This window comes from Staurois parvus, unplaced genomic scaffold (genome assembly GCF_062004578.1).
Source record: "Staurois parvus isolate SC_StPar_1 unplaced genomic scaffold, SC_StPar_1.0 ptg000285l, whole genome shotgun sequence".
NCBI lineage: Eukaryota > Metazoa > Chordata > Amphibia > Anura > Ranidae > Staurois > Staurois parvus.
In genome coordinates, this window is record NW_028318081.1 from 1143435 (window position 1) to 1170816 (window position 27382).

Genomic DNA, 27382 nt, shown 5'->3' on the forward strand with positions numbered 1-27382 from the left:
GGACAGGGAGGCACAGGAGGAACTGCAGACAGGGCTAGGGGGTCTCCCTCTCATCCTCCCCCTCTCTCTCCCACACCCACCCCCCCCCCTCTCTCTCCCACACCCATCTCCCCCCCTCACCTCACCCCCCCTCTCTCTCCCACACCCATCTCTCCCCCCCACCTTTCTCACCTCATCCCCCCCTCTCTCTCCCCACACCCATCTCTCTCCCCCACCTCATCCCCCCCTCTCTCTCCCCACACACATCTCTCCCCCCCACCTCTCTCACCTCACCCCCCCCTCTCTCTCCCCACACACATCTCTCCCCCCCACCTCTCTCACCTCACCCCCCCTCTCTCTCCCCACACCCATCTCTCCCCCCTCACCTACTCCACCCCCTCTCTCTCCCCACTCCGCACCTCTCTCAAATGCCCTCTCTCACCCCTCTCGCTCACCCCCTCCTCTCTCTCACCACCGTTTCTCTCACTCCTGCCTCGCTCTCTCCTCCTCCCCTCCTCTCTCTCAACCCTCCCCCCCCTCTATTTCTCTCCTCCCCTCACCCCCCTCTCTCTCTCTTTCATCCCCTTCTGTCTCTCTGACCCCCTCCCTCTCTTTCTCACCCCCCTCCCTCCTCACCCCCTGCTCTCTTTTACCATCTCTCTCACCTCTCTCTCTCCCCCCCTGCTCTCTCTTACCACCTCTCTCACCCCCCCTCTCTTATCCTCCCCCTCTTTTACCTCCCGTCCCTCTCTCACCCCCTTCTGTCCCTTACTCCCACTCTCACCCCCTTTCTCTCAATCTCCCTTCTCACCCCTCTCTCTTTCCATCACCCCCCCCTCTCTCTCATTCTCCTCCCCCCCCCCCTCCAATAAAGGCAGGGGGAACTGAGTGATCACTAACTGGCACATAACAGCAAGTGAGTGTCGCTGATCCCATCTCCCCCAAGCACTGCCACTGATCCCATCTTCCCCAAGCACTGCCACTGATCCCATCCCCCAACCAGCACTGCCACTCATCCCATCACCCACCAGCACTGCCTTTCATCCCCCCACCTTCCCAAGCACTGCCACTGATGCCATTGCCCCCAGCGCTACCACTGATTCCATCAACCCCCCCAGCACTGTCACTGATCTCACCCCTTCCCCCCCCAGCACTGCCACTCATCCCATTTACCTCCGCCACCACTACCGTTGCCAATGATCACACTCTACCCCCTCCCCCAGCCCCATAAACCAATGGTTCTAGCTGCTATTTATCATATGTCTCAGGTCAGATGGAGAGCAAAATTGCATGTGAGGTGGGGGGGCAGGAAAATGTTTGCTCAGGGTCCAATCAATATTAAAGACGGCCCTCTCTCACACAATACTTAACACAATGACTTGAGTGAGGTACACCACACATAACGCATTCAATCATTTTTCACTTGTACGCTGCAGCTGCACAACCCAATGCTATACAACATGGAAATATATTATAAATATTATTAACCACTTGCCTACCAGGCACTTATACCCCCTTCCTTACCAGGCCAATTTGCAGCTTTCAGCGCTGCTGCACTTTGATTGACAATTGCGCGGTCATGCAACATTGTACCCATATGAAATTTTGATCATTTTTTTCTCACAAATAGAGCTTTCTTTTGGTGGTATTTAATCGCCACTGGGCTCTTTACTTTTTGCGCTATAAATTAAAAGATGTGCAAAAAATTTGAAAAAAAAAAAAAAAGTTTGTTTCTTTTATAAAATTTTTCAAACAGGTATTTTTTCTCCTTCACTGATTTGCGTTGATGAGGCGGCACTGATGGGCACTGATAGGCAGCACTAAAGGGCACTGATAGGCAGTACTAATGAGGTGGCACGGATAGGCGGCACTGATAGACAGCACTAATTAGGGGTCACGGATAGGCGGCACTGATATGCAGCACTGATAGGCGGCACTGATAGGTGACACTGATGATGGGTACTGATAGACGGCACTGACTGGCATCACTTCTGGGCACTGACTGGCGGCACTGACTGGCACAACCCCTGGGCACTGACTGGTGGCACTGACTGGCAGCACTGCTGGGCTGCACTGGTGGGCGGCACTGGTGGGCGGCACTGGTGGGTGGGCACAGGTGGGTGGGCACAGGTGGGTGGCACTACTGGGCACATGTAGGTGGCACTTCTGGGCACAGGTAGGTGGCACTGCAGAGTGGCACAGGTGGGTGCACTGCTGGGCACAGGTGGGGGCATTGCTGGGCACAGGTGGGCGGGGCTAGTAGGCGCACTGCTGGGCGGAACTTGCGGGTGTCACTGCTGGGCACCGATCATCAGGGCACTGATCATCAGTGCCCTGATGATCGGTGCCGATCCCCGCTCTGACAACTGCCGGTTCTCGGCAGTACTTTCCTCACGATCTGACAGCGTGAGGAAAGTGCAGCCGAGAACCGGCACTTGCATTTCCCTGTGATCAGCGTGTCATTGGACACCGCTGATCACGTGGTAAAAGGCCGGTGGGATCGGCCTTTCACCACATCACGTGATCAGCTGTGTCCGTAGGACACAGCGATCACGGAGATCGCCGGGTGCGCGCCCCCTGGGGCGCGCAGGAGAGCGCGTTCTGGGAGGACGTCATATGACGTCCACTCAGAACTGGCCGGCCGCGGTGAAGCCGTCATTCGGCTATGCGCGGTCGGCAAGAGGTTAAAGGAGTATTAAAACCAAAATCAAACATTTGTTATTTTGCAGCTAACATTTCTTACATGTGATGGTTGCATTTATTTTCTTTTTTAGGCTTTATTCTATTTTCATCTAGTGATCCAGCCAGTAAATCTGTTTTTCTTTTCTTAAAAAAAACAAGCATTCTAGCACAATGTATCAGTTACAGAGATCAAATAAGGCATTAACACTGTCAGGGGCGCTCACAATGAACAGCTTTTACTTATTTATGTAAAACCTTTATCACAAAAAGGAAAAAAAACTACTGTAACAGCTTATAAAGTATTAGCCGGAGTTTGGCTTCAATTTGTTAGTGCATTTAAATCTGCTAGTACATCTAACACTCGCCTCCCCCCAGTCTGACAATGCTGCTTTTCAAAGGTGCCCTCTGTGCTCCTCCATCCAGAGTGGGGGCACTCTAATACAGGGGGTGTTATACTGGCCAGATCACCAGGTGAAAACAGAGGAGAAAAAGCCTGAGAAAATAAAACTAATGCAGCCACCAAATCTAACGATAGGTAAGTTGCAATATATTCGACTTTTGGTTTTGGGTTTATTACCACTATAGGTCTCAGTTACATCTGCTGTAGCTGATGATCTAAAATGTCTTACCAGAGATGTGCACACCGACGTTGTACATGTGGCTCCATGTTTGTAATTTACAAAAAAAAAAAGCTTTACAAACTGGCATATCAATGTAATAAATTCTGGCACCAAAATGTTGAATACAAGTTAACAAACATGTCTAAACAATGGCGGGAAATAAAGGCTTTGTTTACGATATGCCATTTTGTAGCAGACATACACAGCAGGGTTCAGCTTATTTCCACCTCCTTTAACCTTTACCAGTCAAAGAATAAAAATGAAACCAGCCAAGGGGGGATTTATTGGGGCCGTAACGCACAACTGTTGAGGCAAATTGCTTGGGACAGCTAGGACAGCTCAAATGTTGCCATCCAGAGTGGAAAATACCAGACGTCCTTTGCTATATTATGATTTTTACTCCGCTGAGTCCCAGCAATTATCTATTCAGCGTGCAATCAAGCAGATACAAAGGGGTCTCTCATACGCTTCAACAAAGGTTTGGCTAGCGCGTAAGTGTTGGGCCGGGTACCATGACACATCCCTGGACAGCACCCTCAGCATCAGTTTTCATCCCCTGCCATGTAAATAAAGATCATCAACAATCAGAGTATTGTAGTTACAGAAACACTGGTATTGCCGCAGGGAAACGCGGTGACAATGTGACAATGAGGTCGTTTGTGATACAGGCTGAGGCGGATGGGACGCGGCTGAACCGGAGGGCGATAACAAAGTCACTGATACTTACTGGGCGAGAGAGATTAGGGTGCAGGTCGGAAATGTTGACAAATGCTTGCCGGAAGGTGCGCGACGCCATCCTCCCAACACGATCTGATAGAGAGGGTAAAAAATCTATACATTCAATATACATTCTAAGGATACTATAGGACATTCACTTATGGCCATTATATCACATTTTATAACATTGTTACTTTTTACAAGCCTGCATGGCATGTTTTTATGGTAAGATTTGTAGGTGTTTAGTATGTCAGACAATGCATTCCTCACGTTAGAAACTAAAATAGGGCTCATTCTCACCAGATCTGTTTGATGATAAAACCATGCCTCTCAATTTGCATGCCTTTCCAAAGTATACAGTTGTGCTCAAAAGTTTACATCCCCTGACAGAAATTGTGAAATGTTGGCATTGATATTGAAAATATGACTGATCATGCCAAACAAATGCTCTTTTATTGAAGGATGATGATCATAGGAAGCCATTTATTATCACATAGTTGTTTGGCTGCTTTTTAAATCATAATGATAACAGAAATCACCCCAAATGGCCTGGATCAGAAGTCTCCGCACCCCGGATCAGAAGTCTCCGCCCCCTGGAATGTTTGGCCTTGGTACAGACACACAAGGGGACACACACGGGTTACAATGCCAATTAGAGGTTAATGTCCCACATCTGTGGCTTTTTAAATTCCAAGTAGTGTCAGTGTATAAATAGTCAATGAGTTTGTTGGCTCTTACATGGAAGCACTGACTAGGCTAGATACTGAACCATGGGGATCAGAACAGAACTGTCAAAAGTCCTGCGTAACAAGGTAATGGACCTTTATAAAGATGGAAAAGGACATAAAAAGATGTCCAAAGCCTTGAATATGCCAATCAGTACTGTTACATCACCTATTAAGAAGTGGAAAGTTCGGGGATCTCTTGATACCAAGCCAAGGTCAGGTAGACCAAGAAAGATTGCAGCCATAACTGCCAGAAGAATTGTCCGGGATTCAATGAAAGACCCACAGGCAACCTCAAAAGAAATACAGGCTGCTGTGGAAAAAGATGGTGTGGTTGTTTTTAAGAAGCACAATACGGTGATACTTGAACAAAAATGAGCTGTTTGGTCGAGGTGCCAGAAAGAAGCTTTTACTGCAGATGTCCAGATGTCATAGACTGATCTACAATCCTACTTCCTGCATGGCGGCCGTATTGCCCAGTTGTCATAGGCTGATCTACAATCCTACTTCCTGCATGGCGGCCGGTTTTGCCCAGTTGTCATAGGCTGATCTACAATCCTGCCTCCTGCATGGCGGCCGTATTGCCCAGTTGTCATAGACTGATCTACAATCCTGCCTCCTGCATGGCGGCCGTATTGCCCAGTTGTCATAGGCTGATCTACAATCCTGCCTCCTGCATGGCGGCCGTATTGCCCAGTTGTCATAGACTGATCTACAATCCTGCCTCCTGCATGGCGGCCGTATTGCCCAGTTGTCATAGACTGATCTACAATCCTGCCTCCTGCATGGCGGCCGTATTGCCCAGTTGTCATAGGCTGATTTACAGTCCTGCCTCCTTCAATGGATGATAAAGAAAATAAGATGTTTGCACTTAGGGCTCATGTCCTCTTAGATTGTAAGCTCTGAGGATCAGGGCCCTCCTTTCCCTCTTGTATTGAACTGTATTGTTGCTGTATTGTCTCCCTTTTATATTGTAAAGTGCTGAGAAAACTGTTGGCGCGATATAAATCCTGTATAATAATAATAATGTACACTGCAGCTGATAAACTGACGTTTAGGAGCTTTTCTGCATTTTTTTCAGCAGCCCCTGAACTCTCCCTAATGTTTCCTCTGTGTCCATGTACACATCATCGTTTACAGGCAGTTGAGTTTACAGTCATTTTTTTGAACACACCAAACTTGCGTTCAGGAGTAGATTTTATCAGCGTTTCAAATGTCAAATGCTTGTAAACGTGGCTAACCGTGTTTATAAGCCTTTGCGTTTAGAAGCGTTTTTTAACCTCCCTGGCGGTATGATTATTTCAGATTTTTGGGGCTGAAAGCGGTACCATTTTTTTGCATGGAAATATGTATTTTTTTAATTGTAGGCCTGTAATTTTTAGGAAAAACTCACTGAAATCTGTCCGAACAAGAGTCTAGTGAACATCCCGGGTATGATAAAATTTGAAACACAAAATCATAAATTATAATTTAATAAATAATCATAAAAATAATATAAAAATAGTAAAAAATTTAATTCAATAATATAATCAAACCAAAAACACTGAAATTTGAAATATAGCGCCAAGTTCGCACATTGCTGAGCTCAGTCGCAAAATCGTTTTCAGTGTCTGATGACGAATTTCCCCCACGAATCATTATCACTCAATTCTGCAAGTGGTTCTGATTTACTATCGCTGTTCTCTAGCTGATCTAAACCGCTTTTGACCTAAAGGGACACTTTTTGGATGCCATGGACATTTCTCAGTTTCCAGGCAGAAAGAACAGACAAAATGCAGGCAGGGCGCCCGACAAAGCACTCGGGACAATATGTATGTGAAATTGGTTGAGACAGCAATGTTTTACTATGTAAAATGAAAAAAAAAAAAAATGACATTTTTTAAAATTTCCCGCCGCCGCTGCCGGCGGCGCCCGTACGTCCCGACGTCACAGGGACAGGACACAGAAGCCGGATGCCGGCATCGGCCGGAGGAGATGACCGGGGACACTGCAGGGGACACATCGTGGGAGCGCAGGGTAAGGTAAGTGAAGAACAAATGCAGGAGCAACGCCACATGGTATTCCCGAGTGTAGCTCGGGGTTACCGCTCTTGGTACTGAAATGTTACCCCGAGCTACACTCGGGAATACCGCTAAGGAGGTTAACTGTTCCTTATCCAGATGCTGTCCAGAGCCACTTTTCATCATCAGAAATGCATGCAACACGTTTTCCATGTATTCAAATGGACCCGGTACACCAGCGCAGTCAGTTCCAGGTTTTGCGTGAAGGAAAAAATGTTAGAACGTGCCGCATTATGCTCATGATGGGATCCATAGTGAATACAACCAGAAAAGACAGGTCATCTCCACACATACTGCTCTCTCTGCTTCTGCTCTCTCTATTTCTCTCAAAATGTCTGAAATAGGTAATCATTTACTGTTTCTCAGTGCATTCTGGGCATTTGGGAAGGTCTCCTGAGGTTATCTTTTAAAAAACACTTCTAAACGCAAACACGCATAAATGCGGAATGCAAACACCGCTACACAGACGTTTTTTTAACCTACGTTTTCCAGCAGTCAGTTTCCATCATTCAGAAGAGTTTTCCAAACATCCAGTGTACATGGAGCCTTAGTCCTCATGCACACCGGACATTTTTACAGCGACTGTTTTTGGCTTTTGGCATTTTTTTCTACAGCCAGTAAACAGTGTTTTTTGGCTGGAAAACCCCCCCAGAACTGGGTTTACATAGTAGATACGGGGTCCTGGGTTTATATAGTGAATGCAGGGGCCCGGGTTTATATAGTGAATGCAGGGTCCCGGGTTTATATAGTGAATGCCGGGGCCCGGGTTTATATAGTGAATGCAGGGTCCCGGGTTTATATAGTGAATGCAGGGGCCCGGGTTTATATAGTGAATGCAGGGTCCCGGGTTTATATAGTGAATGCAGGGTCCCGGGTTTATATAGTGAATGCAGGATCCCGGGTTTATATAGTGAATGCAGGGGCCCGGGTTTATATAGTGAATGCAGGGGCCCGGGTTTATATAGTGAATGCAGGGGCCTGGGTTTATATAGTGAATGCAAGGGCCCAGGTTTATATAGTGAATGCAGGGGCCCGGGTTTATATAGTGAATGCAGGGGCCCGAGTTTATATAGTGAATGCAGGGTCCTGGGTTTATATAGTGAATGCAGGGGCCTGGGTTTATATAGTGAATGCAGGGTCCCGGGTTTATATAGTGAATGTAGGGGCCCGGGTTTATATAGTGAATGCAGGGTCCCGGGTTTATATAGTGAATGTAGGGGCCTGGGTTTATATAGTGAATGCAGGGTCCTGGGTTTATATAGTGAATGCAGGGGCCTGGGTTTATATAGTGAATGCAGGGTCCCGGGTTTATATAGTGAATGTAGGGGCCCGGGTTTATATAGTGAATGCAGGGGCCCGGGTTTATATAGTGAATGCAGGGGCCCGGGTTTATAGAGTGAATGCAGGGGCCCGGGTTTATAGAGTGAATGCAGGGGCCCGGGTTTAGTAACACTTTCAGCAGATTTGACATTTACATAGACTTGTATGGGAATACAGAGCTCATCTGATGCAAACAAAACCCTTCAGACACTGAGGCCTGACAATTCCTTCATCTTTGCACAGCTGGTTACATTATAAAATCAGAAGAGAAAAAAAATCACACAAATCTACAATAGAAGATAGGAATCCCCCGGGCCTTATTGTGGATGTATAGACTGTGTGAACGCCGCCATCTACATCAGGTCTAGGAATAATCCAGCCTCAGCCTGACTGTTCTGTCACTTCATAGCGGGGGCCTCTCAGGAACTACAAGGCCCAGCATACTCCCTCAGTCACTAAAACTCCTCACCAGCAGGGGCACATAACCAAATAACATAACCCAGCACACATACTCCACCTCTTCCTCACAAATGTCTCCTGACAGGAAATGTGTCCTGGCTCCACCCCCTCCCTGTCTGACAGGAATCTCCTCAGGAATCTCCTCAAGATGTCTCCCTTCCAGGTTTTCCCGCCTCTGCAGGTAGAGTCATGATTTATTATTTAGTGACCTGAATAATGCAGCCTTTCTCAGCCCCCCCTCAGGAAGTGTCATGTGACCTGACTACCCCACACTTACCTCAGGGCCCCCCACCTTCAACAAGTGTAATGCGACCCGACTACCCCACACTTACCTCAGGGCCCCCCACCTTCAGCAAGTGTAATGCGACCTGACTATCCCACACTTACCTCAGGGCCCCCCACCTTCAACAAGTGTAATGCGACCTGACTATTCCACACTTACCTCAGGGCCCCCACCTTCAACAAGTGTAATGCGACCTGACTACCCCACACTTACCTCAGGGCCCCCCACCTTCAACAAGTGTAATGCGACCCGACTATCCTACACTTACCTCAGGGCCCCCCACCTTCAACAAGTGTAATGCGACCCGACTATCCTATACTTACCTCAGGGCCCCCCACCTTCAGCAAGTGTAATGCGACCTGACTATTCCACACTTACCTCAGGGCCCCCACCTTCAACAAGTGTAATGCGACCTGACTACCCCACACTTACCTCAGGGCCCCCCACCTTCAACAAGTGTAATGCGACCCGACTATCCTACACTTACCTCAGGGCCCCCCACCTTCAACAAGTGTCATGCGACCCGACTATCTCACACTTACCTCAGGGCCCCCCACCTTCAACAAGTGTCATGCGACCTGACTACCCCACACTTACCTCAGGGCCCCCCACCTTCAACAAGTGTCATGCAACCTGGCTATTCCACACTTACCTCAGGGCCCCCACACTTCAACTGTGTGACAGGAATCTCCTCAAGATGTCCCCTTCCAGGTTTTCCCGCTTCTTCAGGTAGAGTCATGATTTATTATTTAGTGACCTGAATAATCCATCCTTCCTCAGCCCCCCCCCCCCCCAGGAAGTGTCATGTGACCTGACTACCCCACACTTACCTCAGGGCCCCCCACTTTCAACAAGTGTCATGCGACCAGACTATCCTACACTCACCTCAGGCCCCCCACCTTCAACAAGTGTCAGGCGACCTGACTATTCCACACTTACCTCAGGGCCCCCACCTTCAACAAGTGTCATGCGACCTGACTATCTCACACTTACCTCAGGGCCCCCACCTTCAACAAGTGTCATGTGACCCGACTACCCCACACTTACCTCAGGGCCCCCCACCTTCAACAAGTGTCATGTGACCCGACTACCCCACACTTACCTCAGGGCCCCTCACCTTCAAGTGTCATGCGATCTGACTATTCCACACTTACCTCAGGGCCCCCCACCTTCAACAAGTGTCATGCGACCTGACTATTCCACACTTACCTCAGGGCCCCTCACCTTTAAGTGTCATGCGACCTGACTATTCCACACTTACCTCAGGGCCCCCACCTTCAAGTGACCTGACTACATCACACTTACCTCAGGGCCCCCCACCTTCAACAATTGTCATGCGACATCTTAGAAACGCAGATAAGATGCATTCCAAATGTGTTTTGGTGCGTTCTGGTGCATTTTTGATGCATTCTGGTTTAATTTTTTCCACTCATTTTCTTCAATTTAAATAGGGACATGCGCGTTCTAGTGCGTTTTTGGTGCGTTCCAGTACAGTTCTGTGCAGGAAAAATGCAGCCTGTTCTTTTTTTTTTTCTGCAACCAGAACACACTGCAACTGCAAGCACTGATGTGAACGATGACATTGACCACCATATCACCTAATTTCTGTGCGTTTTGAATGCAGAAAAAAAGCAACTGAAACGCATGTCGTGTGAACTGGCGCTTAAGGAGATTAATCAAGAAACAAGACAATTGTATAATGTATGGCCGGCTTTAATCCCCAGCTGCTACCTCAGCAGCAAAAGGGGGAGTGGATGAGGGGTGCTAAAAATGCAGCTGTGGTGTTTTAGCATCCCTCAACTGCAAGTGTAAATGAGGCCTAAATCCACACATCAGCTTTAACGCCTGGCTTACACCAATGCGTTTTTTTTTGGTGCTTTTTGCAGAAACACACTACAGTCCATTTAACATGGTTTCCTATGGGATGCATTCACATCTATGCTTTTTCCAGCTGCTGTGGTTTTGTAAAGAGTCAGGGACTTTTCTTGAAATGCAAAATGGTGCATTTTTGGTTCAATAGACTTCAATGGAGACGCTGCAGAAAAGAATGTAGTGGGGGGTTTTTGATGTGTTTTTGATGCGTTTTGCAGTTTTTAATCTGCCCAACAACAAATTGTCCTAATAAAAGTATAACAAATGCAAAATGCATTAAAAAAGGCATGAAAAACATGTGTGCAAACGGCATAGGTGTGAACCAGGCCTAACATGGTAAGGTCATTTCCACAGTCCTCTTCAATATTTACATAGCTGCAGTTTTCAGGAAAATAACACTTGGCGATCCTGCCATGTGACCAGGGCCGGTGCTGCCACTAAAAACTGACATAGGGTGGACAGAAAGTGCTTGAATTAGGCAAAATATTTGTGTATGCATATAAAAATCTTATAGATACCCTTTTCCCCTTTTTATAAGTGAGTACGTGTACCCTCTGTTCTCAGCTGCATTAGGGGCTCAGAGAGCTGGGGGAGGAAAAACAGCAGCTCACTGCACTTTCCAATGAATAGCTGTGATGGGTATGTCAGTCTGATACAAAGAGAATAGGAGACTTTTTCATACAAGTACATGGCACAGCGGGCACGTATCAGGAATATGAAATGTTGCATGTTTTTTAACAACTTGAGTACCGGGTAGGTATATAGATGTAACTGCTCTTCCACCGTCAGCTTACTATCTCCTCAACTCCACTCCATACATACAAAAAAGATACTCCTCATAGTATTTTCATATGTATGGAGTGGAGTTGGAGGAGATAGTAAGCTGATGGCGGATGAGCAGTTACATCTATATACCAACCTGGTCAAAAGGGAAAAGCGCAGTTTGACCTGGGATACAGGTCAGACATTAAGGTGAGCGCAATAGTGTGTCGGGGGGGTGTGGACACTGAAGAGGGACACTATTGCACTTCGGTTGGATTTGAATATCACATGAACCACGGCAGTTATTAAAGGCACAATTCACTAAAAAATTGTTTAATAGCATATGGTGAATTTCAAACACAGCAAGTTCACCACATGGATGTGATTTATGATGAATTTGGAACTTAATATGTGCTAATTATTTTGATGGACATATGTTTAACTTTGGATAATTTCAATGTATGTTTGGCCACATGCATTTGTCACTTATAACACTAGGATTTGCACGTTTATATATGTATATGTTTTCATTTTTTTGATGGATATATGTTTAATTTTGAATAATTTCAACGTATGTTTGGGCACATGTGTTTGTCACTTATGACACTAGGATTTATTTATTTCAGGTACTTAGATAGCGCCGTCAATTTACATATATATTGTACATTCACATCAGTCCCTAACCCTCAAGGGGTGTACAATCTAAGGTCCCTAACTCACATTCATACATACACATACTATGGACAATTTAGACAGGAGCCAATTAACCTACCAGCATGTCTGGAGTGAGAGAGGAAACCCACTCAGGCACAGGGAGAACATGCAAACTCCAGGCAGGTGGTGCTGTGGTTGGGATTCGAACCAACAACCCTAGTACTGCCAGGCGGAAGTGCTACCATTTAGCCACTGTGCTGCCCCAAAATGTATCCAAAATTAAACATATGTCCATGAAAAAAATGACAACATATGACACTAGGATTTGCACGTTTATATATGTATATGTTTTAATTTTTTTGATGGACATACAGTATGTTTAATTCTGGATCATTTCCACACACGTTTGGGCACATGCATTTGTCACTTATGACACTAGGATTTGCACGTTTATATATGTATGTTTTAATTTTTTTTATGGACATATGTTTAATTTTGAATAATTTCAATGCACGTTTGGGCACATGCGTTTGTCACTTAAGCCACTAGGATTTGCACATTTATATATGTATGTTTTATTTTTTTTTATGGACATATGTTTAATTGTGAATAATTTTAACGCACGTTTGGGCACATGCGTTTGTCACTTATGACACAAAGATTTGTACGTTTTTGGATGTATAATTTGGTATTTATTGGAGTATATGTGTTTACTATGCACAATGATATGTTTATGGTATACATCTAATATATTAGAGCATTATTTGAGCGCTGCATATACACTTTTTCTGTATGTGGGAACACGTTCTATGTGGGCAGCACATCACTGTATAATAATATCAACACCGTATTGCGTGAAGGCTTTTTCTATATATGGTTCCATGCACACTGACTTATAAAAACGCCAGTACTCTTGGCAGAAAAAAATGCTAATTCCGAACAGTTTTTGTAGTAGCGTTTAGGAGCATTTGGTGTGTTTTTCTGCCAGAAAACCCGCTCTCAAAAATACAAAACTGAATAGTTTTTTCTGCCTCTAAATGTTGAGCTTAAAAAACAACTCGGGACTGCCTAATGTGCATGGACACACAGGATAACATTTGCTGCTTCTACAGGCAAAATGCTAAACCCCTCCAGGAGCAGCGTTTTTTTTAAGTCAGTGTGCATGGAAAAAAGACCAAACATTTTGAAGAAATTCTGCTGTTGTGCATTTGTTAGGCCCCTTTCACACGGACGTTCCCATCGGGTCCGCCTGCCCGGTTTTCAGGCAGACTTGATTGGAACTTCTATTCTCTTCTATGGAGCGGCGGTTGTAAACGGACATGTGTCCATTTACACCCACCGACATCCAATCAGATCCAATCTGCCAAAAAGAGACGGATGGGGATCCATTCCCCTTCTGTCTATCAGATCGGATGGCAGTCGGATGGAAACGTACAGGCGGTGCATTTTCATCCGACCGCCCATGGAGGACAGCGGGCTGTGTCTGTGTCCACTCTGCAGCTGCGGAGCGGACACGGACCTGTCATCTGCTAGGTCAGCGGGGATCAGCGGAGAGATCTTCTACTGAGCAAGCGGATTCACTTTGTGTGAAAGAGACCTTAAGGCCCTAAAATGCCTCCAAAATTGCTTAGTTTAGGACATACAGTACAGCAACCAGAGTGCAACGTTCAGGACTATGTAATGCACAGGACAGCTTGTGGTCCTTTAGGTTGCTTTCACACTGATGCATTTTTACTGTGCTAAAAATGCAACAAAAACACAATGCTGTTAAATCCAAAGTGACTCTTCACACCACTGCGCTGCAAGTGCGGTGCATTTTGAGAAGTCCTGCATGCTGCATCTTTGGTGCAGTTTTCAAAATGCACCAAAAACGCAGGTCCCCATTAAATTGAATAGAATAGAAAATGTGGCAAATATGCATCAAAAACATACCTGCGTTGCATTTTTGGTGTGTTTTTTGGGTCACACGTCCAGGTCTGACAGGTGCAGGCTGGGTAATAGGCACACAGAGAAAGCATCGGAAACACAGCAAAAAAAGCAGGGGGGGGGGGGGTAAGCATAGGAGCTAAACGTAGGTGCTGGCAGGTGTTGGGGCTGATCCCGCTAATGCTGCGTTTTTGGGGACGCTATACTAATGTGAACGCTGGTATAGTTCTGATCTGGTCAAAGATGTTGATCCGTTCAGACACTATACTAGCATTGGAAGTTTATAGTGTATGAACGTGTTCCTGGCAATCAAGGGGTAAATGTGATTACAGGTGTACTGATGGGCCATCTGACGCTATCTGGGAGGGGTGCGAATATATATATATATATATATATATATATATATAATTTGGTGCACCCGTGCCGCCCTGTAGCAGTATTTCTACTATAGGGAAGAATGGAAGTGGTTACACATATCCGATAAAACAATTTAAAAAATCAAATTTCATATATTTAGGCCAAAATGCATTATTTGCTAAAATAAAAAATCCCAATATGTGTAAATTAATTGGTTTACATGAAAGTTAAAGCGTTTACAAATGGCGGTATAGATACTGGAATTTTTTTTTTTGTTTGTTTTGTTTTTTACTAATAATGGCGATGATCAGTGACTTATAGCAGGACTGTGGCGGACATTCTGACACTGGGGGGAACTGACTTGGTGTCACTGACATCCCCAATGACACCAATACAGTGATCATTGCTAAAAAAAAAAAAGCGCTGGGCAGGAAGGGGTTAACATTTGGGGGCGATCAAAGGGTTAAATAAGTGCTTGGAGTGTTTTACTAGGGGGCGGGGGTGTATGTTCTTCACTATAAAAGCACACTGGCTCTTCTCAGCCATCCAGAGCAGTGTGCCCAAGCTGACAGGGAGGAATGCTGTTGGTAAACAAAGCAGCTCTCCTCCCTGTCAGTTATCACTGGGCGCCAGTGGGTAATCACCGCCCGGGACCCAGTGATTGAGACCCGGGGCTGCGATCAGCGGCGCGGGTAGGGCGTGTGCGTCCTACCCGGAAATGTGAAATCACGTGTGTATATACGTGATTTTGGGCACCCGTGCCACAGTGTAGCTGTACATCTGCTATACGGCGGTGGGGAAGTGGTTAGGACTTTATTTAGCTTGTGCATCCTTAACCACATCCTGGCTGCTCTATAGCAGAGATAGTACAGTGTCAGTGCTTTTTTTTTTAGCACTGATCACTGTATTTGTGTCATTGGGGATATCAGTGACACCAAGTCAGTTCCCCCCCCCAGTGTCAGAATGTCCACCGCAGTCGCTGATTGAAGCCATTACTAGTAGAAAAAAAAAAATTGCAGTATCTATACCGCCATTTGTAAACACTATAACATTCACATAAACCAATTAATTTACACGTATTGGGATTTTTGTTTTGGTAAAGACATGTCGTAGAATACATTTTGGCCTAAATTTATGAAGAAATTTGATTTTTTTATTTTTTATTTTTTACTGCACATGTTTAATAGCAAAAAGTAAAAAATATAGTATTTTTCTCAAAATTGTTGGTCTTTTTTTTTTTTTTTTTTAAAGCGCAAAAAATACAGGTGATCAAATACCACCGAAGGAAATCCGCTGATCAGAGCTATTCCCCCAAACATGTGCGCCCCTCACCACTGCTAGCCATTTCTCCCCCGCTGTCACCTAAAATACACCCCTTCTTCACCGCACTAATACTCTCAGCATTTCTGTCTGTCTCCCTACATTCACCCCCCTGCATTGATTTTGTCCCCCTGCAACACAGATCCTCTCCTGCAGCTTGTGGCTTCCCTCCTCTGTCCTCTCACTAGGATGATGTGCTGCAATGGAAATGACATAGGCGAAAAAAAATTTCAAAATGTACTCTTCTCCCCACCACATCTGCCCTCCCCTTTAGTCTTTAGTGCCCCCCTCCCCAATCTGACATCCCGCCCTGTAGTCCCTCACCTTCTCCCGCCGGCTGCAGCTGTTTCTCCAGAGGGAAACGGCTGTCAGGATGGAGAGAAAACGGGGGGGGGGGGGGTGTGCAGTTAAACAGGATGAACATAGCGAGCGATCACTTCATTCATCACTGTAGCATAGTAAACAGTGTTTACTATGCCACGGTTTATGAAAGAAAAGGAGCCTCTATGCAGAGATCTCTGTTCATTTATATGCATTGCAGAGAATGCAGAGGCTGCAGAGAAAAGGACTGAACTCTGTCTTGAGTCCCTTTGTCGGTCGCAAAATAGAGATATGAGTGGTCTGTTTTGACCTCTGATATCTCACCACATACAAGTTCACACAGGGCATACACAGCGTACACCCCTGAAAGGCCGCACACTTTAGTATGCCCATGTGAACGAGGCCTTAGTATGGATTAACTGGTTGCCGCCCAGCCACAGTGTTTTTACTGCGGTAGGGCGGTACCTCTGCGCAGAACACCATCTTTTAACCTCGCTCTGCAAAACAGGTAGGGGCGCGCGCAAGGCGCGTGCCCGCCCTACCCGTCCCGCCGATTGCGGCAGCGGGTGTCCATCACCGGGTCCCGGCAGGTCATTATCCTCCGGGTCCCGGCGATTACAAGCAATCACTGACGGGGCACGGCTGCAGTGTTTCTTATAAATATTTTACTGGACATGTTTAATAGCAAAAAGTAAAAAATATAGTATTTTTCTCAATTTTTGGTCTTTTTTTTTTTTTTTTTTTTTAAAGCGCAAAAAATAAAAACCGCACAGGCGATCAAATACCACCGAAAGAAATCTCAATTTGTGGGAAAAAAAAGGCGTGACTTTCATGTGGGTTCAGCGTTGCATGACTGCGCAATTCTCAGTTAAAGTAACGCAGTGCCGTAACACAAGAAATGGCCTGGTCCGGAAGGGGGGGGTAAATAGTCTGGATACTAAGCGGTTAACGCATTGTAAAGACAATTTTTTAAATTAAAATAATAAACATGTTGTGTTCACCTGCTCTATGCAAGGGTTTTGCACAGAGTAACTCCAAACCTCTTCTAGGCTGGCAATCTTTGCTCGAATCCAAATAGTTTATACGTGATTATATCCCATCCGTTGCTAAAGGGGTGCGACCAGATGTCAACGCTAAAAATTCTAAATGAACCGTCTGCTTACTGCTATATACCCTTTCTAGTAAACTGAGTGAAAACAGGGATTTTTAGTTCACATGCATTGCAATACATGTTTAAGCTGGCCAACTACGTCAAGGTAATCCCTCTCAGGCCAGTTCCTACTCTACTCTGCAAAAGGCAGAATTATTAGGGCATTAGAGATTGTGCATTTTAGCCCTTTCAGTGCCAGGTCTGTACGGCGTACGGCCCTACAGCATTGCTTCTAGCTGGCCAAGTCAGTACGCAGTACGGACCTGACATGCCTCCTTCTACTATAAGTTCATGGTTACTTCAGTGACCACAAGTCTATAGCAGGACTATTCAGCAGACTCTGCTGAACAAAACAATATCTCTGATCAGCAGATGACAATCCGCTGATCAGAGCTATTCCCCCAAACATGTGCGCCCCTCACCACTGCCGCTGCTAGTCATTTCTGCCCCGCTGTCACCTAGAATACACCCCTTCTTCACCGCACTAATACTCTCAGCATTTCTGTCTGTCTCCCTACATTCACCCCCCTGCATTGATTTTGTCCCCCCGCAACACAGATCCTCTCCTGCAGCTTACGGCTTCCCTCCTCTGTCCTCTCACTAGGATGATGTGCTGCAATGGAAATGACATAGGCGAAAAAAAATTTCCAAATGTACTTTTCCCCACCACATCTGCCCTCCCCTTTAGTCTTTAGTGCCCCCCTTCCCAATCTGACATCCTGCCCTGTAGTCCCTCACAGGGGCGGACTGACCATTTGAAAACTCGGGCACTGCCCGAGGGCCCGGGGTCAGTAGGGGGCCCCAAGAGATGCCCCTGGTACCTTTTTCATAGGCTTTTTTGAGTTTGGGCAAGGACACAGGGGCCCCATGATCCCCTATTGCCCGGGGGCCCCATGAGTTGTCAGTCCACCCCTGGTCCCTCACCTTACATAGCGAGCGATCACTTCATTCATCACTGCCATAGTTTATGAAAGAAAAGGAGCCTCTATGCAGAGATCTCTGTTCATTTATATGCATTGCAGAAAATGCAGAGGGTGCAGAGAAAAGGACTGAACTCTGTCTTCAGTCCCTTTGTCGGTCTCAAAATAGAGATATGAGTGGTCTGTTTTGACCTCTGATATCTCATCAAATACAAGTTCACACAGGGCATACACAGTCTATACCCCTGCAAGGCCATACACTAAAAATCAAAATAACTAAAAAAAAAAAATGCTGCTCCCATGCACGCACACCTGTGTTCAGAAGCCTTGACCCTGTGGCGGTATGTAAACAGCGGTTTCACCATGCATGTGAGGTATCACCGTGAACATCAGATCAAGGGCAGTAATTCTAACACTAGACCTCCTCTGTAAATCTAAAATGGTAGCTTTTAAAGTGTTGCCTATGGATAATAAAAATGTTTGCAGTTTGTCGCCATTGCACGGGGCATGCACAGTTTTAAAGCATGTCATCTTTGGTATCTATTTACTCAGCATACCATTATCTTTTATATGTTACCAAATAATTGGCCAATATATTGTTTTTGTGCATTAAATGTAAAAGAAAGTGTATTTTTTCTTTTTAAAATTTGCTTTTGAAAAATCGCGGAGTACTATGTGCCATAAAAAATATTAGTAACCACCATTTTATTCACTAGTGTGTCTGCTTTAAAAAAATATATAATGTTTGGGGGTTTAAATTAATTTCCTAGCAAAAAATACAGATTTTTTTTCATGTGAACAAAAAGTGTCAGAAAAGGCTTGGTCTTCAGGTGGTTAGAAGAGTGAATGATGTGTGGCATAAACTTCTAATGCTGGGCATAGAATGCCCCCACCCCCCAAAACGACCCCTTTTTGGAAAGCAGACACCCCAAACTATTTGCTGAGAGGCATGTTGAATCAATAGAAGAATTTATTTTTTTACCACAAGTTTTTGGAAAATGACAAAAAAATATATATTTTTTTTACACAAAATTGTCACCAAAATGATTTACTGCTCACACATGCCATGGGTATATGTGGAATTACTCCCCAAAATACATTCTGCTAAAAGGAAGGAAACGGGCCTGTGCTTGCTCCTATTGGGGGACCCAATGCAAAACAAAACAGACAAAAAAAGGTGTGAGGCCCCCCCAAATTCCATACCAGACCCTTATGTGAGCATGTGGTCTTAAAGGACGTCAAGGGGAAGGAACGAGCCTGCGCTCCCTCTCTCCTGAACCATATCAGGCCACATGCCCTCAACATGGTTGGTTTGGATACTTTGCCGGGGGGTCCTCCTACTCCCCCCTTTTCCCCCAAAAAAGCACCTTGTCCCCATGTTGAAGAGGACGTGGGACTCTTCCTCACAACCTACGCCCAGTGGTTGTGAGGGTCTGCGAGCAGGGGGGGGGCTTATCAGAATCTGGAAACCCCTTTCAAAATAAGGGAGTGCTTAGATAATTATCCCCCACCAGATACCCACAGGAAAAGGAAGTAAACGAGCCTTTGCTTCCTCCCATTGGGTGACCCATTGCAAAAAAACAAAAAAAGGGTGTTAATTCCTCCCCCCCTTCCATATTCCATACCATACTCTTATGTGAGCATGCAGTCTTGAAGGACATGAAGGGGAAGGAACGAGCCTGCGCTCCCTTTCTTCTGAACCATATCAGGCCACATGCCCTTAACATGGTAGGTTTGGGTACTTTGCCAGGGGGGTCTTCCCACTCCCTCTTTTTTTTCCCAGAAAAAGCACCTTGTCCCCATGTTGAAGAGGACAAGAGCCTCTTCCCCACAACTTTGGCTTGGTGGTTGTGGGGGTCTGTGGGCTGGTGGCCTATCATAATCTGGATACTGACCCCTCCCTCCCCACCAGATTCCTCCTGAACCATACCAGGCCACATGCCCTCAACATGGAGGGTGGTACCTTGCCAGGCAGGGAAGCCCCTCAAAGATGCTTGTCCTTATGCTGAAGAGGACAAGGGTCTCTTCCCCACAACCCTGACCCAGTTGTTGTGGGGACCTGCGAGCGGGAGCCCATCAGAAGCTGATAAAGCGGCCCCCTTGATATCTCCCTCCAATGTGAATGAGTAATGCAGGCCATAGATGGGTCGTTTATCGGCCGAATTTTCAGCCGCACGAAAAATAATCACACCGTTAGTGGGGCCAGCCCGTCAGCCGGTCATGCTGAAAAATCCACGAAAAACAGCCGTTTTCCGTGGACATTGGTGGCAGCATCGTTGCCAGCAATGACCGATTTTTCATTTATCGTCCGAAAATTCGGCCGATGAACGAACCATCAATCGCCAGCCTAAAGCTGGATATATACACAGAGAAGATCCCCTGCTGATCGGAGCAGAGGGGGGTGGTTGCCACATCCATACCTGCTTAGTTTTTGCAGAGCAGACATGGGCAGGTCCTGCTGAGCTCTATGGGTGGCCGGGCTGTTTAATGTCTTCAGGCATTTCAACTGTTGGTACGACTGCCTGAGATGGATCCGTCGCTTCTGTTGGTACAGCCACAGCAGATGGATGAGCCTGCGACATCGGAGATCTCCTCCGGCTTCTCTGTGTGCGGCTTGGTAACTGTGGTGCCCTCTTTTACTTTTTACGCCTGCCGAACAACCACTTTCTTTTCTTTTTAGCTTTTGGAACTTTCAGATGTAGATCTGGTGCATTGTGCAACTCTTCACTGTCTACAGGAATTTCTTCATCTGTGCTTGAATCATTGCTCGGTATGGAAGGTCTCCTTTGGATTATGTTCCTGCGGGTCAGCATCCTCTGTGTCTTAGAACTTAGAGCTGAAGTTTGATCCGGTGCATCCGTTGGTTGTATCGGTTGGCTGCATTCATCCAACGATATAACCGGTTCCAATAGCTGTGTCGGGGCAGGTTTGGGGGTCCAATCTTTGTACATTTCAGGCAATACATATGTTTGTAGATTCTCTGTAGATGGACTAGGCTGATACATCTGAGATGGATATTTGAATTTGTAGTTGTACTTATTCCTCATCGCCAATGACAGAGACATTCTTTGTATAATTGGAATCTTCTCCGGTAGATCTGGTACATGTGTTGTCTCCATCTGTTGGTCAATTTCAACGGATTCCATCTCGATAACTGTATCCGGCACCTTGGGCTCCTCGGGCTCCTCGTGCATGCGCCCCTCTTCCATCAATTTTACAGCATCAGTTACCTTGTGCCTCAAATTCCTGTGAATTCAATTCAATTCAATTCAATGTGAACCTGATACGTGCCGTTATCACTGATGCTGACAGGATCAATGACCAGGGAGCAGTGTCCCTTGCGCACTTGCCTCAGTTGTATCGATGCCCTTTCATTTGTCTCACTTACAAACAGAACCTCGGTGGCTTTTAGATGGACTATTGGTCTGAATACATCGCTGTCGTTGGACATCATGCTCCACCCCAAATCAATCTGATGACCCCCGCTGGGTTCATCCACGTTAAAAAAGCATGGGACCAGCAGCCGCTGTCCCTCCGTAACGAACACATCATGGTCTGGTATTTCGACGCTCGTGATTTTAGCACCTAGAGAAAGAAACAAAACAGGATTATCTTCACAGCTCTCAAGTAAGCCAGCAAATCACAAATTAAATATTGTCAGGGGCAGCGATCACTGTAGGAATTGCTAAATACTTTGAACAGTTACAACTTTTCTTGGTATGCATGTCCCTAAAATGATAAAATAATACATTTGACTCTATATATGACATGGGGATGGTAGTTGTTTAACTCCCTATGGCCTGATCACACTATTGTGTTGCGGTAACAAATGGCTAATGCAGCGCAACAATCGGGGGCGGACTGACCATCTGGAAACTCGGGCACTGCCCGAGGGCCCGGGGTCAGTAGGGGGCCCCATGAGATGCCCCTGGTACCTTTTTCATAGGCTTTTTTGAGTTTGGGCAAGGACACAGGGGCCCCATGATCCCTTATTGCCCGGGGGCCCCATGAGTTGTCAGTCCGCCCCTGGCAACAATGTGCCTGGGACCATAAGCCCTGAAACTACATTTATGTGAAAGTGTAACTCTGGGCAACATAGAAAATGACTAATATACTGCAGTATGTCGCTAGCATCACCACGGCAGTTTTCCATTTTCTTTAGGGTTGGTTCACTCCAGATGCTTTCCAGTACATCTTTAAACTGCATCTAAAATGCATTCACAGATATTGACATGTATTCCAATGGCCGTAGTTCACACCAGTGCGGTCAGTTTCAGTGCTTTCTACAAAAGTACAACCTGCTGCGCTTTTTTTGTCTTTTGCGCAGACTGCATGAAACTGCTTGTAAATGCACCAGAACGTACATTGTCCTGAATGAAAATCAAGATTTCTCAAGTGTCAAAAAAAAATGCATTGGAATGCATCAAAAACAAGTGAACTCACATGGAAAAATGCATCTGGAAAGCAGAAATTATGGTGTGAAGATTACTCTACAGTGACTTGATTCGTAAGTTCGTACGTTCGGTGGAACTACAAGTAAACACATACAACAGTTTTTACATACAGATCTACCTGCATTACTAAACAACAGAGGAACACACAAGTGCATTAAATACCTATTTGGCCTTCTCTGCTTCCATAAAGCTTTTCTGATTGGAACTGTGTCTGTTTCCTCTTCTGTCTGGTGAGCATGTGTCTCTAGAAAATCCTAGCAGAGAGTTTTACACAGGCACAAATGTGAAACTGGCTGGGATTGGTTAAGGCTCTGTACAGTGTGAGACTGTCTGTGATTGGCTCACCTTATACTAACTCTTAAAGGCATATTTTCCTTTTCTGCTTCTGCTAACACAATGAATATATAAATGTCATATAACAATCAAAGACATAAATCACAGCAATGATTCTGCTTTTGGCTTTAACATATGTACATATACACTGTACTGAGATTATTGGCAGGTTTGGTATACACATATATGTGAACCATATTAGCAACCTAGGACTGGTCTTAGCTGGCCAGCTACACGCTTTAATTAAATATAGTTAATAGTTTTTAATTAAAAAAAAGCTTTAGCCATATAAATAAAGGCTGAGTACTGTAGGCAGCAATATCAGAGGAAAAAGCCTTTTTTTTTTCTTAATAAAAAAATAAATAAATATATATATATATTAGCCATGTAAACAAAATCTGATTACTGCCGGCGGCCCTGTCAGCTAAATATGGTTTCCTCCACCTCCAACTGACACTTTGTCAGCACAGCTGGACCTGCTACAGGACACTGAAAAATAACCGATCTACCGGCAGAATGACCAGATATGAACACTATGTTGGGGGAGGGGAGGGGGGGTCTGTGTTATGTCCCGGCACATCTATCACGTATTAATATTGCCGGGATCTCCTATTCTAACACACCCATTTTACACCTAACACCCACTATATAACACCCTGATAACAACACATACCTGCTGCGACGTTCAGAAATAGAAGGAAAATAATCATGATGGGAATCATCTTTAAATCACTTTATTAATAAGGAATTATATAACAAAGCGATGGAACATATTCTCTTTACAGAGCAATGTAAAATCTGTCCTCCTGTAGTGTGTTTCTGCAAAATGCTGTGAAAAACGCTTAGGTGTGACCCCGGGGTAAAGGGCAAGTTGGGTTGGCTAGCCCTCCTCTCCTCAGTTTCTTACAATTTTTTAAAATAACAGCTTTATTTTTTATTATTTTTACAATATTTGTATATATATATTTTTTTCATTTATTTATTGAACATTTGGGAGTGAACCTAGACTAACGGCTGCTTTCACACTGAGGAGTTTTTGAAGTGCTTTTGCGTTTAAAAAAAAGCGCAAGAAAAGCTGAAGATGAATGCTCCCCTATGTATGTCTTCACAATGGTCTGTTACGCTTCTGTTGTGGTGTAAAAAATCCTGCTTGCTGCATTTCTTGGGGCATATTTGGTCAGTTAAAAGAACTGCACCAGAAATGCACCATCCATTGAAATGCATTGTAAATGTGACAAAAGCGCTCCTGTGTTGTGTTTTTGATGCAGATTTTGAGTCACATGCCCTGTGTGTGAAAAACACACCGCAGTTGTGGCAAAAGCACGTTTTTGCTACAGATCAGTGTGAAAGTGCCATAAAAGTGCTTTTTTTAGTGATTGCAGCTGTCACTGGGATTGATCTGTCAGAGATAATGGAGGTTATTTACTAAAACTGCACGGTGCAAAATCTGGTGCAGCTCTGCATGGAAACCAATCAGATTCCAGGTTTTATTGTCAAAGCTTAACTGAACAAACTGAAGTTAGAAGCTGATTGGCTCCCATGCACAGCTGCACCAGATTCTGAGTGCTCCAGTTTTAGTAAATCCCCCCATTGAGACTTGTGGTTATTTATTTAGTCTGCACTTCTCTGTGAATGCAAATGGTAATTTTCCATGTGGACTGATCCTATGTAGAATGATTTACTGTGGGGGGATTTGGTGGATGGATCTGAAATGTTTCTGTGGATTCTGGAGAGGGAGCTTTGTGTATTGTGATCTTCAATGTCATCCAGATTTAGCTGTATTCTGGATGGATGGTTCTTATAGAGGAATTCGTCTAGACATCCAGTTATAAAATATATAGAAAATCCAATCAGAAATAAAGGGCTGTAGTGATGTTCTATGATGCCGGGATGAATAGTCTCATGTATAGTGCAGGAAGGAACGATCCCATCTTGTTGGTTGATACAGATGAACTCTTGTTTTGTATTATTTAAATTTGCTCAGATATGATGAGATCTGTGGTCTTGGCAGAATTTGTCTATAAAATGATGTCTTCAGTGTTTAGTGCTCTGTTTATTATTATTATTATTATTATTATTATTATTATTATAATCATTGTTCCATTATATTGCTGACATCTAGTGGTCTTAATTGGCATTGTGCCATAGCTCTGTGCTGTTCTCTGATTATGGATTTATGCAGTTATATCTGGCTTCAGCATCTTTGGGCCTCATACACACAGGGCACTTTTGCAGCCATTTTTAGGGGCAACAGGCATTTTTTTTTCAGCTTCCAAACGCCCCTCCATATCACCCTATGTGTGCATTCAGAGCTGTACAAAAAACGACTGACAATGTGTCTAGGGGCAGCGGCGTTTTGGCAGAAAAAAGGTGCATGTAAACGTGTCTAAATGCATGTTCACGCTAGGCACATTTAGTGATGAGTGTTATTCATTTCAATGGTCAGAATAAATTCTGAAACACTATTACAGGTGTCAGGTGTTTGTTCTGCCAAAACGCTGATGACAAGAGGAGGAGTGTTTGTAAACATCCTGTGTGCATGGAAATCCTAAGTCCTCATACACACGGGGCTTTTTTAAAACGTCGGTAGCATTAGTTGTATAAAGTCACGTTAAAAGCGCAAGTTTTTCTGCATTTTTTAGCATTTTTGCATTAGTATTTAGCTGCGTTTTTCCACATTTGCGTTTTTTTACACAAAAAAAAATTTTTGCTAAAAAATAGCCCAAAAAAAGCCAGTTTACTGCATTTTGCCTTGTTTTATCGCGTTTACCAGTGTTAGGGCTCATGTACACTGCAGCTGATAAACTGACGTTCAAGAGCTGTTCAGTGTTGTTTTCAGCAGCCCCTGAACTCTCCCTAATGTTTTCCTATGTGTCCATGTACACAATGTCGTTTACAGTCAGTTAGTTTACAGTCGTTTTTTAAACGCACCATACTTGCGTTCAGGAGTAGCTTTTACCTGCGTTGCAAACGCTTGTAAATGCGGTCAACCGCGTTTAGAAGCGTTTGCGTTTAGAAGCGTTTTTTAACTTCCATATCCAATGCTGTCCAGAGCCTTTTTTCATCACCAGAAATGCATGCAAAGTGTTTTCCATGTATTCAAATGGACCCGGTACACCAGCGCAGTCAGTTCCAGGTTTTGCGTGAAGGAAAAAATGTTAGAACGTGCCGCATTATGCTCATGATGGGATCCATAGTGAATACAACCAGAAAAGACAGGTCATCTCCACACATACTGCTCTCTCTGCTTCTGCTCTCTCTATTTCTCTCAAAATGTCTGAAATAGGTAATCATTTACTGTTTCTCAGTGCATTCTGGGCATTTGGGAAGGTCTCCTGAGGTTATCTTTTAAAAAACACTTCTAAACGCAAACACGCATAAATGCGGAATGCAAACACCGCTACACAGACGTTTTTTTAACCTACGTTTTCCAGCAGTCAGTTTCCATCATTCAGAAGAGTTTTCCAAACATCCAGTGTACATGGAGCCTTAGTCCTCATGCACACCGGACATTTTTACAGCGACTGTTTTTGGCTTTTGGCATTTTTTTCTACAGCCAGTAAACAGTGTTTTTTGGCTGGAAAACCCCCCCAGAACTGGGTTTACATAGTAGATACGGGGTCCTGGGTTTATATAGTGAATGCAGGGTCCCGGGTTTATATAGTGAATGCAGGATCCCGGGTTTATATAGTGAATGCAGGGGCCCGGGTTTATATAGTGAATGCAGGGTCCCGGGTTTATATAGTGAATGCAGGGTCCCAGGTTTATATAGTGAATGCAGGGTCCCGGGTTTATATAGTGAATGCAGGATCCCGGGTTTATATAGTGAATCCAGGGGCCCGGGTTTATATAGTGAATGCAGGGGCCCGGGTTTATATAGTGAATGCAGGGTCCTGGGTTTATATAGTGAATGCAAGGGCCCGGGTTTATATAGTGAATGCAGGGGCCTGGGTTTATATAGTGAATGCAAGGGCCCGGGTTTATATAGTGAATGCAGGGGCCCGGGTTTATATAGTGAATGCAGGGTCCCGGGTTTATATAGTGAATGCAGGGTCCCGGGTTTATATAGTGAATGCAGGGTCCCGGGTTTATATAATGAATGCAGGGTCCTGGGTTTATATAGTGAATGCAGGGGCCTGGGTTTATATAGTGAATGCAGGGGCCCGGGTTTATATAGTGAATGCAGGGGCCCGGGTTTATATAGTGAATGCAGGGGCCCGGGTTTATATAGTGAATGCAGGGGCCCGGGTTTATATAGTGAATGCAGGGTCCCAGGTTTATAGAGTGAATGCAGGGGCCCGGGTTTATATAGTGAATGCAGGGGCCCGGGTTTATATAGTGAATGCAGGGGCCTGGGTTTATATAGTGAATGCAGGGTCCCGGGTTTATATAGTGAATGCAGGGGCCCGGGTTTATATAGTGAATGCAGGGTCCCGGGTTTATATAGTGAATGCAGGGTCCCGGGTTT

At 45.0% G+C, this 27382-nt stretch overlaps 1 protein-coding gene across 5 annotated transcripts in view; it reads right to left on the reverse strand.

Annotated features, from left to right (window-relative positions):
* Positions 1-27382, reverse strand: part of MEIOB (meiosis specific with OB-fold) — an 83383-nt gene that overhangs the window by 35540 nt on the left and 20461 nt on the right. Inside the window, exons 1-3 of one of the 5 annotated variants that reach the window (XM_089682105.1) lie at positions 22744-22830; positions 20548-21712; positions 4009-4091 (exon numbers count right to left, since the gene is read on the reverse strand). The exons of 1 other annotated variant lie outside the window; for it this stretch is intronic. In XM_089682105.1, the coding sequence (XP_089538231.1) occupies positions 4009-4077 (69 nt within the window). In that variant the 5' untranslated portion in view covers positions 4078-4091; positions 20548-21712; positions 22744-22830. Of the gene's footprint in view, positions 1-4008; positions 4092-16060; positions 16099-20547; positions 21713-22743; positions 22831-27382 lie in introns of those variants that run through there. 3 more of the 5 variants (XM_089682106.1, XM_089682108.1, XM_089682107.1) reach the window with 3 other exon arrangements.